This window comes from Pelecanus crispus, chromosome 2, assembly GCF_030463565.1.
Source record: "Pelecanus crispus isolate bPelCri1 chromosome 2, bPelCri1.pri, whole genome shotgun sequence".
Classification (NCBI taxonomy): Eukaryota; Metazoa; Chordata; class Aves; order Pelecaniformes; family Pelecanidae; genus Pelecanus; species Pelecanus crispus.
This window is the reverse complement of record NC_134644.1, coordinates 147338972-147351971: the sequence shown is the minus strand read 5'-3', so window position 1 is coordinate 147351971 and position 13000 is coordinate 147338972. Positions and strand designations below refer to the sequence as shown.

Sequence of the window (13000 nt, the reverse complement as noted above, 5' to 3'; positions counted from 1 at the left end):
GTAACATGCTGTAAAACATGGTTAGAACAATATAGTTGGGTCTATAATGAAGAAAGGAAATATGGTGCCATATAAGGAACATATGGAATAGAAATACGGAATAGGAATAGAATGACCAATGGTGATGAATAACAGGCATCCCTGATGAAGAATACAATGTTGTAAGCAATGGACTCAGAAGAATGCAGTTGCCTTCACACCAGCACAGATGACACAGTTGTCAGTGAACTGTAATTTCAGTTCTACTCTGAATTTGAGGGTCCAGAAAATGAGGCATAAATCAGTATCATAACAGATTAACAGAAAGTAGTGAAAAAATTCACAAGTTTACTGGAATAGTTAGAAGGGCTGAAGAAAGTGAGAGGGAACTTCTGTCCCAATAAACAAATAAATAATCATATCTCTATCACAAGTTATTTCCAGGCCTCATTAATAAAAGCAATAGTCTATTGCCTGGATGAACAAAGAGGCATGAAAATGGATATAATACACATGCTTACTAAAGCTGCAGGGGAAAAAAACAAGGTAGGCTCAGTCCCTTGAATTCTGTATTTATATTCTGGGAATTATTGTGTAGCCTGAAATTTAAACCATATAGAGAACTGAAGCTAAAATCTAGCATGTAGATTTAGACTGCATCACAAGTAACTTTTTTTTTAAACGACAACATTAAGAATAGTAAAATCAAGCAACTGAGGCTTGAAATAATATTAAAAAAGGTGTTTTCTCTGGCAACAACTAAGATGACCACTAAAATAAATGAAAAGTGACACGTAGTTTTATCAAAATAAAGATTAATAATTTTCTGCCCCAGAGAACCTATTCTCAAATACATGAATAATGTTAATAAGGTTTGACAGTTTGGAGCTTAAATACATATATTTATATTGGACAGGAAAATGTGCTAGAAAAGTACTAGAACCCTGTTCGAGCAGAAAGGTGGTCAATATGATGATACAATTTTTTTCCACTATTCTGATTCTGTCACTCCTTGAAGAGATGAAGCTCATTTTGAAGAATGAGTAAATTACAAATAAATTCTGGATTTTTCCTCTCTCTCACCCTTTCTAGGAATATTTTCATAATCTGTATGTGGGGAAAAAAAAAATCCTCTAAAAATGGATGCAGAAAAAAAAGGCAAAATGTGATTTTCCTTATAAAGAGGAAAATTTAGTCCAGTCCTTTGAAATTTAGCCCTTGGACCTTTGATTAAGGATGCACAGTATAACCCAGCACAAACATTTCTCTGAACCCAGGCAAACATTTTAAAATCAACTTGTTAAATAATACGATCTATGTATGTCATAAATCTGAAGAATGGTAATGACAGTTTTTAACCACATATTGCCCCACTGTAATCAGACAATGTAGATTGTGTCTTGAGTGGCTTGGGACTAGTCTCTGTACCCATAATTTTCCAAGAATGTATTTTCAAGAGAGCACAGGACTTGGCGCAGTGCCCAAGCAGAAGCTGTGATTAAATAAGACAAAAGGAGGCAATCTGGAAAACTACACTGCAAACTCTGCCCACAAACTCACCAAAGGCTGAGCTAGATCTAAGGTGAAGTGGTAAGAAAAAGGAAGAAATGGATTGATTCCTAATTGTCAAAGTCAAAGAAATGTGGGCTTGTTTTGAAATTAATGGTGTCTACTGAAGTGTCAGCATTAGCTATCTGTGTTTATGGTGTTGAATTTAATTTTCTTAGATAAAGTGAGACATAAGGTTGGGTGAATCAATATAATTTTAAATAAGGATTACACAGAAATATGCATAAGCTTTTAGAATTTGTTTTTCTTTAAAAATTGACTAAAAAAGAAGCTTCTATTTAATTTTTAAAATATATAGCCAAATCTTGTAGACCTTTGTCATAGCTTTTTCAGACTTTGCAACAAACACTTTATATGAACTGCCTAGTGTACTCTTTGGTGTTTCTCTTCAAATCGTACCCTTCAGTGTGTAGTCTACTTCAGCCAATAAATGAAAAAGAATGGGACTACCAACGCTTCGTAGCTCATACGAGTTCAATAGCACCAACAGCCCTATCCCCAAAGTGTCTGCAGTACACTGAAATAATTCTGGCAGTAATACATAAATATTAAATCAATTAGTACATCAGACTAAAGAGCTCCACTGACTAGTCTGTTCCTGGGTGACCATTCTCTGAAAACCTAAAAACACCCATTTCATGATACGACCGGCAAAGCCAGGAGACCATTTCACAAACCGCTCACATGCTCTTCAGAAAAAAAAAAAGAGCATGTGGCTCTGAACATGAACATGGTTAACATATACTATAGCTATCTCTCTATACTGTACAAGTCACACATCATACTGTCCAGTCAGTTACTGTACTCGTCCAAGGTGAAAGTGTAAATCCTAAATGTAAACACCTAAAGCTCAAGTTTGTAATAGCACTGACAAGTGATTCAAAAGAAATATTTATAAATGTTTTCAATACAAATGTCATTATGAATTCAGTATTTTACATATTTCGATGATGCACTTACTGAAATAATTTAGAAATTCTGTAGCAGAATTTAGTTTGATATTGCAGTGTACGAAGAAATTGTGTCATATAGTTAACAAAATTTAAAAATACAGCCATAATATATTAGTTGAGCTGTTTGCTTCTTGGTTTTTATTTTTATTTCTTGTTTTGTGTAAAAATTTTTAATGGAAATGATCTGGCAATATTTTGAGGAATCAGTGAACATTTTGGCAATTGATGTAAATTTGCAGATAAGTGAAAAAAGCAATATTCTAACTTTGCACACATATATATATAGACACTGAATGTCCCTAGTGTCATGGGAAATTAATGGCTTAGAGTTCCACTCTATTTTCACATACTTTCATAGAGTAATAATGAACATTGTAATGGTTTATATTCTAGAAAGAATGTGTATTCTGATGTAATAATGAAATCCTCTGAGTTTTTTCTAATCTATACATGAAAACCCAAAAGATTAGTTCCAAAAGAGTATAGAGACTGAAGCAAACAAACGAATTAAAGGAACATATTAGTTAAAACACTTAATACAGTTTAACAGTAGATGACCTCATTGCACTTTCAAAAATGTTTCATTCTGATGTTTGTTAGACAAATATAATACACTGAGGGAAAAACTATAGGCAACTATTGTGAACTATATAGGGAACAAACTGGGAAAAAAGGACAAAAAAGGACTGATAGCAGAAACATGAAGGTTAATTCAGCTAATTGCCACACCACCACAAGGATTTTGCAAAAAACTTGCAACACAACCACAAAAGACCCCATTTTGCAAAATAGGTTTGTTCCACTGCAGGAGTTCATTTTGCAGTGCTGCATTTGCTCAGAAACTTGTGGAAGGATAAATATATCTACAATTGGATAAAGGGCAAACATAGATACGTTTTTCAGTTTTCAGATGTTAAATAAAACTTGATGACACTTTTCTTGTACCTTGTAAAAATTAGATCTCACATGTAGTTTTCCCTCACCATTTTTTTCTTCATCTTCACCTTGCCTTTCCCATTTGTAAAGTACCAATTGATGCTGTAATGTGCAGCTCTATTGCAGTGTTACAAACCATGTACAGGGAAAATGAAATTTAATAAGTTACATAAACTATGTGTAAACACAGAAATCCCATAGGCTCAATGCCAGTGTAGTAGATTTGTTCCCCATATACAAAGCTCATTTTTACATATTTAATCATGATCTCACTTGCTATAAAGAATCCATTTCACTGGCTTGCTTTACTTTCAACTCTGCTATCACACTTTATTAAACATTCTTATTCTTGCTTTGCCAACCCAAAGGCTGCCTGAGGCGAAGCAATCAGCTTTGTGAGTGGGAGGTGTTTTGGAGTGGAGAAAGAAAAAAATATAAGGAATAATAGAAGTCTTTGGGTTTCAAGAATTTGGAGTAAGGAACATGTTCGGAGAGACATGTCAAATTTGCCTTTCACTCTCTAGTTACATGTGCACACTAACATATATCTAATTAGTATAATTTTCATATAAAACTACCACCACAGAAAAAAAAAAGTTTTCTTAGAATCTAAATCTGGTGCTTCTGACTGAGATACTGGACCTTCTTAAAGCAATCCATAAGTCTGAACAGGTACCAGAAACCTTTTAAAATACTTGAAAGGTAAAACTGTCCCTTCTAAACAGGGAGACATTTTAGTATTCTTTTAAGTTGTACAGGGGGCTTTTTGTTTGTTCATTTTCACACAATTCTACAGAGCAATTCAGAACCTTAAAGAAGTCAGGTAAATTTTTCCTTGGAAAATGTTCAAAGGGGTTTCATTTCAAAAGTGAAGTGAAGGGCAAAGAACTTGTTTCAGATACATTAAAAAATACAAGGGATAGGGGAATAGATTTCTTTCAAAGCATTTGAATGACCTCAGTTATGATATCTTCAGCACACTAACGTGGAAATATTTCATTGTATCACTGCTGTTCTTTATTAATGCTCATAATGTATGTTTTGATTATGACTTGGCTATGGTACTTAACACCAGTCTTCTCTACAAGATGACAGTATTCCTATATGTAAATATAGTCTCCATGGAAATGCCATGAAAAAGAGGCTAGTCACATTTTATATTAAGAAGCATTTATGAAAAGGTTTTTAAAGAATTAAAAAATAAATTAATATATGATGAATCATTTGTAATAGTCTCACAGGCCAGCTGACTACTCATAAAAATGGCTATGACAGTTTTAGTTATGCCCCTACAAGATAAATTACTTCTGTTTATTACTTGCCCCTAATTCTCATGAATAAATCAGTCCTGTAAAAAACTTACCAATGGATTATCCATACAAAATGTTAGCAAATTTATGAAAAGCTATGAAATAACATTGTAAAAAGCAACATCATCTTATCACAGAGTTCACATTAACAAATTTCCCAAAATAATAGGAAAAAGTAAAGAGCAGAGCAGTGCAAGAAAATATAGTCAGTGTTTTTAAATAAGGCGTCCAAATTTAGTGGCTAACTAGATGAAACTTCATCTGATAATCAATTGATTTATTGCTGTCAGTGCAATGTAAATACCACCTCAGCAAGTAAATAAAGTTTTCTTATGAGCAAAATATTTGACAGATACTATTGGCATATTACTAATGCTTCTGCCAAGAGATTATGTTCACAGCACCTAAACTCAGGGTTTGCTGGAATAAGGTACCATAAAGAATATGTTCTCATATCTTTTATGCAATAAGATTATACAACTTTGCCCTTTAAGGTTTCAGCCAACAAGATCTACTTTCCAAAGGGAGTAACCATGGTACTGTATGAAAGGCTGTATGCATTTTATAAAAATTACCTTAAAGCTGTACACTTGCTGTGTTTATGGCAAATCATAAAGAAATAAGTAACGTATCTAGGGCAATTTTTGCATAGGAGACACACAAATCATGGGTCATTTTCCTTTTACGACAATGATGGTCAGGTTCATCCAGCAAAATATGAAGAAAATATGTTTAGAATGATATTTGGGTACATCCCTCCCACATACTGATCCAGAAAGAGTTAACCCTCCTTGTACAAGTGCGTAATTGCTCAGGATAATAAATGGAATTATTGATGCTGTAATACACATATTTTGAGTACTATATCCTTTCAAAATAAGATCCATTCCTGTTAATTCTTCATCAAGTTTTCCTAATCTGTTCTTACAAACAGAACTAGCAAAATGAAGGCTTTGGTATTACATCTTCTGTTCATTTACGCACATACATAACAAATTTCTTAGACTTACATATAGCCAAATAGCACAGTTATTTAAGAAAATGTTAGGTAATGGAATAACCCATCTCTTTTACTGAACTCACATGAAAAAATCCCAGTGGTCCTGATATATATGGCATTTTCATTCCTAGCAGATACTTCACTTGTGAGGTCACAACATGTGTAGCTGCTCCTGTTGTCATTGCACTTATCACTGGTTCTGTTAACAAGAAAGTGGCACTGCCCAACTGCAGCATAAACATCGCTACCTAAAAGGCAAAGACATGAGTATCAGCAATTACAATATAATGAAGCTTCCTGGTGATAGGACAATGAGCCAGAGCCCTTTTAATAAGCAGTAAGATAAATGAGATAAAAAAGCAAAAGTCCTTTGAAGGACAGCTATAGCTGAAAACGGAACCCATTGAAGCTGTGTGGGTTTACGTGCATTATCTTACTCACATCACTAGTTTACCAGACTCTAACATTAGTTTGGTAACAAAAGCAGACTCAGAGAAACTGTCTTCATGCAATGCTTAGTATTCTCTCCCACTCAAACACATGAGCACAATAAACACTATAAAAACATCAGCTCGACACGGCAACATGAATTAAAGCAACTCAAAATGTGAGGGTGGTGCTAAGACTCATTCCTGCTCCACTGTTGTTCAGCTTGAGTAGGCAAAGAGCCGTATCTCGGTCCAGCTTACTTACCAGCCAACGCGTTGATATCAGGGTTTCCAACATTAGTAATTTCAACAGATACCAAATTTATTAAGTGCCAGAACTACAGAGAGATGAGTCTCATGGTGAGAGCTCTGTCATCCTGCAGAGCCCTCTCCTGCCCCAGGCTGCTGCACCATCAGATTTCCCTTTCCATGCAGTCACACAACTGCTTTGCTCCTCCCGCAGACCCTTAGCTTCCCGATATCCCACTGACCTTGTGCATACAGGTCCATATACCATGATATTTGGTGCTCTCATGATACAATATCATAATATCAAATACATCAAGTATTGCCAGTTCACTACCTCTAGCTAAATCAGCTTCATATGTTGAGTTTTCTGGTTTTGCAGGTATTCAGGTAAGGGAGCAACAGAAGTTGCTTCAGATGATGGAGGATATAAAAATACTTATTTTTTTACAGAGAAACAGGGATGTTTATATAGTTATGTGTTCTGTATGAACAAACTTTATAAACTTGTAGTAAAAGTAAACTATTTAAAGATCTCTAAAATCTACTTCCTGTGCATTGAAGAAATACTTGAACTAAGTTAAAGTGGAATATGTGTATACAGTCAGAAAATTTAAAACAGGAAGAAAAAATCAACATCCAATTTCATAAAAACAACCCAATATGCAAACTGGATTTCTCTGCTACAAAAAAGAGTAGACTTTGGCTCAGCTATATTTGACCTTGAAGATTATTTCAGCTTTGTTGCAACTTTTACAGAAGTTATTTTGGAGTATAGGCATATAATGAAAGAGTAATGTTCCTCCCTAATCCAGGAATCTGGACTACAGCTGAATCTACAACTACTGTAGATACTTCGTAGGAACATAGGAAAAATACCCAAAGTATTATTGTGTACTACTGTTTTCTCCCCTTATCCTAGACTGCAGTCACTCTTTTCCTCTGAAGAATGAGATTTGACAGCTCTTAATTCTTTGGACAGGTTGTTATATACCTACAGGTGCTACTGTGTTTAGCATAACACTTAATCCTTTTCTGATCCGTATTAAGATAGTAAATTACATTTAAATTGTCTCCCCTTACAATGTGTTCTGCAGATTCATTAGATAAAAAAGCAGTTTCTTCTATAATCTTTTGCATTTGCTATTATTCTGTCTGAAAATTACATGCTTTTGGCATAGAGTTGTTTGTTACAATACTTTCTAAGGGGATTATTTTGTGTTTACCGTACTAAATATCATCCTTTTGGAATATATCACAGCCTCCTTTGCTTTATTTTGTTCTGTTCTGAAGCTAAAAGAATCATATCCAAATGTTATCATTCTTCATGCCTGAACACCACTTTTTTTTTTCAACATAAATCTCACCTGTATGCAGTGAGCTACAAGTATAATAGCACAAAAGAAACAAAAATACCAAAGTCAGTGGCTTTTAATTTACCACAAAAACCTCTAGTGAGCAATTTCCTTTTCCATCTGGGAGATTAAATCTGAGAATTTTTTTCTGTTTCCCATTAATAGCATGCGGACAGCTCTGTACTATGAACAATCAGAACATTGATTGCCATTCAAGATTGGACCCCAATAATGATAATTACTGTTATATCCTCAGTGAGTAGTAATTTAGTTAGTCAAGCCTAAAACCGATAATTACCTACTTCAGATATTTTATTCAGCTGTTTGTTCTAACAGTGTGCCTATTCATATATTTAAAACATTGTTCACAGTAGCAAAGTTCAATAAGAATTAAGTTCTCCCTTCCCTAATGAATGTTTGTTTGTTTTCTAAGATCAGTTTCTATTGTATGGATGTGAAATTTCTAACTGTGTAATAGCTCAGTTTCCAGAGAATAAGATGGATGTTTATTTAGCTGTGGAATCAAAACCACAGAGACAATTCTGTAAACTACATGACATCACAGAGAAATTTAGCATTTCAGAGAAATTCATTACAGTGAACAGGGAAATGGTGTCATGAGTACGGAACTTAGCATCTTCAGCATCACTCTCATATTTACTTTTTTTTTTTTTTACTTTAATGCTTTTACTTTAAATCTTCAGCATTTTAGAGGGATGCTTCACAGGTAGTAACTAAAAGGTCACATTTCAAACATAGTTTTTATTGTTTGTTTATAACTGTGTTATGTAAAATAGATCCAAACCAAGAGTATGGTTTCAGGTAGACAATTTTTGCAGTGGCTCAGTTAAACAAGCAGCAGCCTACACTGGGTCCCCTGTCTCTTACTGCAAAAGGTAGCTCAGGATTTCCAGAAGCAAAGTCAATACTTCATCAGCATGTACAACTTACTGTTTATTTACATTAGAGTTAAATAGATGTCATGTTCATCCATATATCTTCCATGGTGAAGATCTAACAACGAAGCAACCAGAACAGAAAACATCCAGGGAGGAGGGTGTAATTTTCAATATAAGCTGGTATCGGAAACTCCTGCTGTCCTGCTTGACCAACCTGATCTCCTTCTATGACCTGGTGACCCGCCTGGTAGATGATGGAAACGCTGTGGATGTCATTTACATGGACTTCAGCAAAGCTTTTGACACCATCTCCCATAATATTCTCCTTGGGAAGCTGGCAGCTCATGGCTTGGACGGGCGTAGTCTTCACTGGGTAAAAAACTGGTTGGGTGGCGGAGCCCAGAGAGTTGTGGTAAATGGAGCTAAGTCCAATTGGTGGCTGGTCACGAGCAGTGTTCCCCAGGGCTCTGTTTTGGGACCAGTCTTGTTTAATATCTTTATCGATGATCTGTATGAGGGGATTGAGTGCACCCTCAGTAAGTTTGCAGATGTCACCAAACTGGGTGGGAGTGTCGATCTGCTGGAGGATAGGATGGCCCTGCAGAGGGACCTGGACAGGCTGGACCGATGGGCCGAGGCCAGCTGTATGAGGTTCAACAAGACCAAGTGCCGGGTCCTGCACTTGGGTCACAACAACCCCATGCAGCGCTACAGGCTTGGGGAAGAGTGGCTGGAAAGCTGCCTGGCGGAAAAGGACCTGGGGGTGTTGGTCGACAGCCGGCTGAACATGAGCCAGCAGTGTGCCCAGGTGGCCAAGAAGGCCAACAGCATCCTGGCTTGTATCAGGAATAGTGTGGCCAGCAGGAGCAGGGAGGTGATTGTTCCCCTGTACTCGGCGCTGGTGAGGCCACACCTGGAATACTGTGTCCAGTTCTGGGCCCCTCAATACAAGAAAGACATTGAGGTGCTGGAGCGTGTTCAGAGAAGGGCAACAAGGCTGGTGAAGGGTCTGGAGCACAGGCCTTATGAGGAGCGGCTGAGGGAACTGGGGTTGTTTAGCCTGGAGAAGAGGAGGCTGAGGGGAGACCTTATTGCTCTCTACAACTCCCTGAAAGGAGGTTGTAGTGAGGTGGGTGTTGGTCTCTTCTCCCATGTAGTTAGCAATAGGACGAGAGGAAATGGTCTCAAGCTGCGCCAGGGGAGGTTTAGGTTGGAAATTAGGAAAAATTTCTTTATGGAGAGGGTGGTCAAGCATTGGAAGAGGCTGCCCAGAGGGGTGGTGGAGTCGCCATCCCTGGAAGTGTTCAAAAAACGGGTAGATGTGGCACTTCGGGACATGGTTTAGTCTAGTCTACCCTTGACTGCCTTAGTATGGACTTGGTAGTGTAGGTTAATGGTTGGACTGGATGATCTTAAAGGTCTTTTCCAACCTAAACGATTCTATGATTCTATGCGTAATGTACAGAAACTGCTTAGATCAAGAGGGGGCGAAAAGTTATTTTGAAACAAGCCTCCTAAATCTAGTTGCATGTGAGTTTTCTTGACAGATATACTTAAAAATTTTAGCATTTATATAGTCCCAGATCAACTCTCCAGTTAACCCTCTGTGCTGGGCAACAAGCATATAGCTTGGCTGCTTTCTGGATAAATACCATTTGAAACTAAGCTGAGCTGACAGCACACAATTGCATCATGTTGCATTATGTCATAAAAACTTTCACCCACTAAGCAACAACCAAAAATGTAGAAAGTTCAGTATTCTTAAAGAAATTTCTAATAATCTACTTTATCTTCACTGTGTTCATGATGCTCGTTTTTGTGGGTTTCCCATCTTATTTTCAGATACATTTTATGATTTTTCTTCCTTCTCGATGCAGACAAACTACAGGCAAAACTGACAGTGAAGTGTCAGAACAGCAAAAAATAAAATACAAAAAACCCCTAAAGGCAAATAGGTTTCTCTTTTCATTATTTGTACTAATACTGGGCTTTTCTTAAACTGTAAAAGGAACAACATTTTCACATATTTTAAGATTGTCTCCAGAATTTTTCATCTTTAAAAGTGTAGTTCTTAGGGTATGAAGTAATATTTCAGAGAGACAACAATCACAGTAACAAAAATGGTTTGAAAGGCACATGGCTCCAGTTTCTGTGTGCAACTTTTTCAGTACATCACACCATGTAAAAAGGCTGATTAAGAAGTGACCTTTTTGAGATGAATTTTGCTTTCACCAGGTATACATTGTTGATTAAATTCATGTGAATGAAATAAGGAGCTGTCAGAGAAAGGAAAAAAAAAAAAAAAAACCACAGGAGAAAGTGAGGGAAAACAGCCTTGAGTTAATGTGCAGTAAAGGAGAAAAGATCATGGAAACAACTTATAAACCCAAGTGATTAGACAGAAGTTGTGGAAGGTGGGATTTCTAAAAAAAAAATCTAGAAAAAAAAGGAAACTGAAGTTCAGAATGGAAGGAAGCTAATGCAAAGGGAACCTTTTCTTGCAGCTGTCTTTACTGCTCAATATTTTTACTCTGACAAGTAGAAGAGAATGGGGATTTAGCCAAAAGAGAAAGGAGTAATTGCAAAAAGCAAAGCCCTCTATATTCATTAATTCAAGGCCTTTTGGTTCTTGTCCACTTTCAATACTTTCTTCCCATGACAACGCGCTCAGTTTATTATTGTTAAAATTCCACTCTCACTGTGTAGTCAATCTAACTTTATGGCCAGTAAAAATTTTTATCACATAACGGCTCTTTGGAAATCACTAATCTCAAACTTTCTGTCCACAGTAACTGAAAGGCTGATATCATGTCACCTGCTGCATGAATTTGGTTTTAGAAAATGAATTTTAAACCCCTCAAAACTGCACGTTCTGGAATGTGCAGCTTTTTTTCACTGTTAAACCGAACACAAGGCTGTGGTAGCCTTTCTGATCATTTGCTGCATGGGCTAAGAAGATGAGGTCAGCCTTGAGGAATATCTCTTGGAAGAAAACAGTACAGACTGTGGGCCTCTAATTTAGTCTGTTGTATTGGTTATCTCAAAATCAGAGGTTGCAAAAGTGCAGATGTCTGTGGACTGTCTGGAGACAACAGTCAGACACGGACAGTTCAGCTTTGAGTGAGTCTTCTATTTAAAACTCTCCTAGGCCTGTTTCAATAGACGTAATTGGTAGGTTTTGGTCTTTTGAATTGCAGCTCTTAAGTTCATTGCAGGTGGCTTGAGAGTGTTTGGTAGCTTCTGATGGTGTGCGGAGTGAGCTTTCCTCACTGCAGGACCTGAAAAAGACTTCTTTCCGTGGTCTTTCTGGACTAACACGTAGCATGCTGTACCATAATTGTGGGAATCAGGACTCCCAGCCAGCCTCGTTGTACTTTTCAAAATACAGAATATGAGCCTGTAAGAAGTTATTTCCACCGTGAAAGAAAAATTAACTATTTTTCTGATTATCACTGTATAATAAAGAGTCATGTTTGTACCTCCTGAAAAACTATGTATAACAGAATAGTGCAGCATAATTTTCGCCACAGGGAAACAAAGCTTTGGACAAGAACACTAACCTTATAAGAACACACTTCATATTCAAAAGTGCTCCTTCGTTATTAAGCAAACTGGTAATAGACCATGTAAATTTGTTCTCCTGATAACCAGACACATTTTTTATTTCCAATACTGTACATCAGCAACTAATTATATGTAAGCTTTTAAAATACAGTAGCTGAAAAACTTACCAGTAAAAATGTAGCAGACTGGAATGAAATAACCAGCTATTTCTCATTTGCAGAAAAGTAGCACAACTGAAGTCGGTAGCACTGCAGTCCTTAAGAGAATAAAGCTTTTTTTCTAGGATAAAAATTCCTTTTTTCTCACTTCGAACTGCAAGCAGCTTTCCTATATTTATTCAACAACTTTAATGTTGAATTTCAGTTTAGTATGTTGAGGTTTTTTACAGACATATATTTATGCAAGCATTCTTGCACATACAATATACTAATAGGGAAAAAGATCTTACCCAAAAGCTTTTTTTTGAGGATTTTTTGATGCTATAAAGGCATCATCCAATTCTAATTACAAAATTCTTCCATAGGCATCTGTTACGTTCCATCATTTCCTCTCCCCATCAATACCTCGGAGGTTTTTAATATCAGGGAATAATTCCATTAACTTGATTAGCTTTCAATGCCCTATTTATCTTTATAGAGTAACATTTACACAAACATAAAAAAATCTGCATTATACCTTCCATTCTGCTTTTAAAAATGAAATAGTCTCTGTGAATGCATTATATTAAATGTTTTTAGTAATTACAGTTTTTATTTTATGTT

At 36.3% G+C, this 13000-nt stretch overlaps 1 protein-coding gene across 1 annotated transcript in view; it reads right to left on the bottom strand.

Annotated features, from left to right (window-relative positions):
• Positions 1 to 13000, bottom strand: part of SLC26A7 (solute carrier family 26 member 7) — a 75505-nt gene that overhangs the window by 40366 nt on the left and 22139 nt on the right. The window contains exon 4 of the mRNA XM_075704565.1: positions 5831 to 5995. Coding sequence (XP_075560680.1) covers positions 5831 to 5995 — 165 coding nt within the window. The remainder of the gene's footprint in view (positions 1 to 5830; positions 5996 to 13000) is intronic.